This window comes from Pteropus alecto, unplaced genomic scaffold (assembly GCF_000325575.1).
Source record: "Pteropus alecto unplaced genomic scaffold, ASM32557v1 scaffold7, whole genome shotgun sequence".
Lineage (NCBI taxonomy): Eukaryota > Metazoa > Chordata > Mammalia > Chiroptera > Pteropodidae > Pteropus > Pteropus alecto.
The window spans coordinates 48,151,392-48,156,548 of NW_006494614.1; the positions used below are offsets into that span (position 1 = coordinate 48,151,392).

The following is a 5,157-nucleotide window of genomic DNA, read 5'->3' on the forward strand; positions in this document are numbered from 1 at the left end:
TGAAGGCCACCTGCTGGAACTAAATTCACTGCTTCTAACACTGGGCTCCCAGACAGAAGGGGCTCCAGATGCTTGTTCTAAGCTCTAGTGTCCCTTCAAGGCCTAGGGCCATTGGGTGGGCATTGGGTTCTGCCCATCACTCCATTGAGGAATCAGCCATTGGCAACCTATAGGGAAGCATCCTACTGCACACCAGATCCTAGAATGTGCATGTGGGTGAGATCTTTGCCCCTGACTCGTGCCCATGACACCTCTCATTTTCTAACTCATGATGGCATCATTTTTGCATTCATCCCCTAGTCTTTGTCCACCCGAGCGATCACATAGAGGTCCAAAGAAGATACCATTTACTTTCTGCATTCCTGAAAGGCTGCCTTTATTTACATGCTGATGTTCACCACAGCCATTCCATTAGCAGGGAATACTACGAATGGTTAGGAAGAGACAAACCCTGTGTCACCCAGAGAACCACCAGCTCCAGCTCTAGGACCATAATTGTTTTCCCCTTGCCCATCCCCTGGAGGTACATTCTTTATAATAGGGAGACTAGTCCAGAATGGTTCTCCTGAGAGCCTCAACGGATCTTCCGTACTCCTTTCTTGATCACTTCCCACCATCACCAACCTTAAGCACAGAGAAGAGGATGAAGGGGGCAAGTTGCAATTAATTTTTCTTTGAGGAGAACCCAGAGGAGGATAAGGACATGTCAGATGTGGTGGAAACTGTGTTTCTTGGGAAGGATTCAATAGTGGAAGTACTTTGGTGTTGTGTTTCAGGATGAAGGACCTCTATGGAGGAAATTGTTGCTTCATTTGGCGTCAAAGCAGGCAATGCAGTTTGAAGGGTGGGTTCTCTGGTGGCCTCCCAGGTGGGTGCTAGGATGGATTCCAAGGCCTCGGAGGGTATTAGTTGTCTAACATCATCCTTTGCAGGCATCAGTGATTTTAGGGGTTCATTGTCTGGCTCTGGTTTACTGTCTATCTTCTTGGGGGCTACTAAAAACTGACGAGGGCCTGGGTAGTTGCTAATGCTGTTGGGTAAAGGTGGGTAGATGGCTTTCCGAGTCCAAGGGCTTTCCGAAACTCTGGAGGGAGGCTCAATGGATAAATTCGAAGCTTTTTGATTCTCACTTTTTCCCATTTCGAGGCCTATACTCTCAGTATCTGTGGGACAGAAAAGACAAAAATGCAGATGCCTCAAATGTCACTTTTCCCATCTTAACCATTCATGCGGTGAAATCTTTAAAATGTTAGTCCCTCACTTACCATCTCATATTCTTTCCCTCTAGTTCTTGCCCTGCCCCAAACTTTGTGCAGACTTTATCATGGTCCTCCAATTCAGCATAGTGCTGGAGTTTAAGAGTCTATTGTGTGAGGTTCTAGCTCCCCATGAAAACCTTCAAAAGACAGTGACTAACGTTTACTTAAAGTTCACGCATTTCACAACTATTGCTTCTAAATCAGTTTGAATAGGAAAATGAACACATCCTCTATTAGAATGGGGGCTTTTTAAGGTCAGAGACTTTGTCTTACTTACTACTACATACAAAGTGCTCAGAAGTGTCTATCAAATAGTCAGTGCTCAAAAAATTAATTTTTTTCTGACTGATAGGAAAAATAGATGGATACTTCTAGTAATGGAGCTTGCCTCTTACTTAAGACAAATTAAAAACTGTATAACATACAAAGCCAAGAAAACACCTTAAATATTTATTCTTAAATATTTGGTTAACCAATGAAACTCTCTGGGCTTGAACTTTTCTTGTGGTGATGTTTCTTGATATACAAATTGATTGTGATAGTGGGCTATTAAAATTTTCTATTTCTTCTCTCTGTTCTGGCAAGTTGTGTATTTCAAGGAATGTGTCTACTTCATTTGTCAAATTTAATGGCATAAAAATGTTCATAATTTTCCTTTTTACATCTAGGATATAGAGACATTCCCTGTTTCATTCATTATTCATCATATTGGCAATTTCTCTCTCTTTCCTTTTCTCCCATCCTCCCTCCCTCTCTGTCTCATCTTGCTAAGAGCTTATCAATTTATTTTTTTTCAAAGAAACAACTTTTTTTTTCATTCTCTATTGTTTATGTCTTTTCAATTTCATTGATTGCTGATATCTTTATTACTTCCTTCCTTTTCCTTAGGCAAAATTTACTTTTTTTTAGATTCTTAAGGTAGAAACTTAATATTAAACCTTTCTTCCTTCTAACTTTTAAAGTAACAAATTCCCCTCTAAGTCCTATGTTAGCTGTACTCCAAAAATTTTGATGTATATACATTATCCTTTAATTTAAAATATTTTCTCATTTCCCTTGTGATTTATCCCTTGATCAACAGGATATTTAGAAATACATTAATTTCCAACATTTAGAAGTTTAGCTAGATATTAATGTTCATTTCTTATTTAATTTTGTCATCATAGGACATACCCTTTAAGATTTCAGTCATTTGAAATTTATTTACTGAAACGTGTTTTATGGCTTGTCATGTGGTCTATTTTGGCAAATATGCCATGTCGCGTACATTAGAAAATATTGTATATACTGCAGTTGTTGGGCATACTGTTTTATGTCAGTCAGGTCAAGGTAGTTGTTCAGACACCTACATCCTTTCTGATTATATTTTTTTGTGTTTAGTTGCTCTATAAGGTACTGAGAGAGGAATGTTAAAATTTCCAGCTCTAATCTCTCTTTCATTCAGTTTTTATTTAATCAGTCTTGAAGCTGTTATTAAAGTACATACACAGTTATAATTATAACATTTTTATCTTCTTGATATATTGACCTTTTCACCATTATGAAATCTTTGTTTCCAGTAATACTCTATGCTTTGAAATCCGTATTTTCAGATGTTATTTCTATGTTGATTGTTTACATGGCATATCATTTTCCCAGAGTTCAACTTAATCTATTTGTACTTTTGTATTTTAAATATTCTTTTGTAGACATCATATGGTTGAGTCTTCTTTTTTTCTATCTAATCTGATAATCTATATTTGAGTATTTGGTGCATTTATATTTAATGTAATTAATAAATTGGTTGGATTCAGGACTACCATATTTGTTTTTTCTGTTATTTTGCTTCTTTTGTTCTCCTTTTCCTGAATCCTTCGGCTATAAGAGAGATTATCCTGCTGGCCTTGAAGAAGGAAGCTGTCATGTTGTGAGAGGGCCATATGGCTAGAACCTGAAGGTGAATACTAGTTGCTCAGAGCCAAATCCTGCTAACAGTGATCGAGAAAACAGGGAAAACTTCAGTCCCACATGATAAAAAAAACTAAATTCTGCCAACAATCTGTGAGCTTGGAAGGGATGCTAAGATTCAGATGAGACTGTAGCCCAGACCAGCACCTTGATTTTAGCCTAGTGAGACTCTACGCAGAGGACCCAGCTAACCCATCCCTGGACCATAGTTCATGAAACTGTGAGATGATAAATTTATATTGTTTTAAGCTGCTAGTTTTGTTGTCACTTTTACACAGCAATAAAAACTAATATACACGGCAATAGTATCTATCCAAATGAAACACAAAAATTAAGTAGGCTAAAAATCATAATAAACAGAGTCTAAGTAACCTATGGGATATATCAAAATATCTAACATATATGAAATTAGAATCCCAGCAAGAGGGTAGAGGTAGAAAAGTATTTGAAAAAATAAAAACTAAAAATTTGTCCAATCTGATGAAAATTATACTCTGATCTAAGCAGTTCAGCGAAGCCCAAGCACAATTAACACACACACACACACATACACATACACACACACACACAACAGTCATATGCACCAAGGTAAACTCCATTCAAATTACTGAAAACCAGTAATAAAAGGAACAATCTTAAAAAGCAGTCAGAGTGATGTCAGAAACGTGGCAGAGTGAGAGACATCCCCAGATCTCTCTCCTTGAAACAACAATAAGTTGAACATATAAAACAACAAAAAACACCCAAACTGCACACTAGCACGTCTCAGCATGGAATCTGCGCATAAGAACTACCACAGGACAGAACTCTGGGTGTCAGGTGGCGAAATGGGAGAAACAAAGAAGGTACCTCTCGCAGCCGAGCTCCTTGTATAAAGAGGGGGAGGGGAGAAGGTGCAGTGATTTTTCTGAACAGCCCTGCCTTAGAGAGCTGTGAGCTACACGCAGCCAGCGGCAGTGCCCAGATATCAGGACAGAAAGCAAAGAAGCGGGAATGGCAGAGGCAGAGAAACGACAGTTGATTTTTACCAGTCGGGGTTGGAAAACTGAGGCTGAGCTGCAGCTCTCATCACCCAACTCAGAGGGGCCCTCCCTGCACTTCCTCCGAAACAACGCCGTGGAGCTCCAGGGGAATCTGTGCAAATGCTACAGAAACTGTCGCTAACACTGACAGGGACTGAGACTGAGGGCAGCAAGCATGACTGAATATCAATTAGAAAAAAAAAAGCATTATTAAGACTTTATTGATGTGGTTCTGAGAGGAGGGAAAAAAATGGCATAGATGATAGAGGCTCTGTTTATTCCTCTGGTGACCACATCAAAGTTGCGACTGAAACAAGGACAAAGCAGCAAGGAAAAATTGCCTGGGATCTAGATGAACAAGTCATACAACTAGAGAGAAATCCAAGAAATCCTGCAACAGCAGAAGGTACGACAGGGCAAGGACACGGGGCTGCCTGGTCTCCCACGGCTGAGTGAGACGGAGGCTGCGGCATGCCATTGGCAGTGGCAGATACCTCTTTTAAAAGTAAAGGGACCACATCGCGAGCAGATTTTTGCGGTGACAGACCTGCTCACTGTGAGCACCAGTGCTGATTCGGCTGCATGCAGGGGGCACCAGGGACTCATAGGGAGACATTGTGGGAGTGAGGGCCAAGGCAAGACTTGCTCTGTACAAAAGAGCCGGTGGTATCTATTGTTCCCTGTTGAGCCCTACCCCTTACCAGTGCTCAGACGCTGCACTGCCATAACCCTGATGTCATCAAACTAGATAACAGAGGTCACTCCACCCAGGAGATTTCTTGAAATTCCGCCTCCCCCAACTCGCGGCCCTACCCAAGCCAATCCAGGTATATCCTCAGTGAGTCAGGTGCTCCTTGCTGAGCAGTGCCTAGATTCACACTGGAGGCAGCTGGCTTCAGTTTCTGGTGTAGTCTTTTGAGGCAACTCTA

General features: G+C 40.6%; 1 protein-coding gene across 1 annotated transcript in view; it reads right to left on the bottom strand.

The window, feature by feature from the left end:
• Positions 1-663: 663 nt before the first annotated feature.
• The window catches only part of GDPD4 (glycerophosphodiester phosphodiesterase domain containing 4), a 101,539-nt gene continuing 97,045 nt past the window's right edge, over positions 664-5,157 (bottom strand). Inside the window, exon 16 of the mRNA XM_015600276.1 lies at positions 664-1,163. Coding sequence (XP_015455762.1) covers positions 664-1,163 — 500 coding nt within the window. The remainder of the gene's footprint in view (positions 1,164-5,157) is intronic.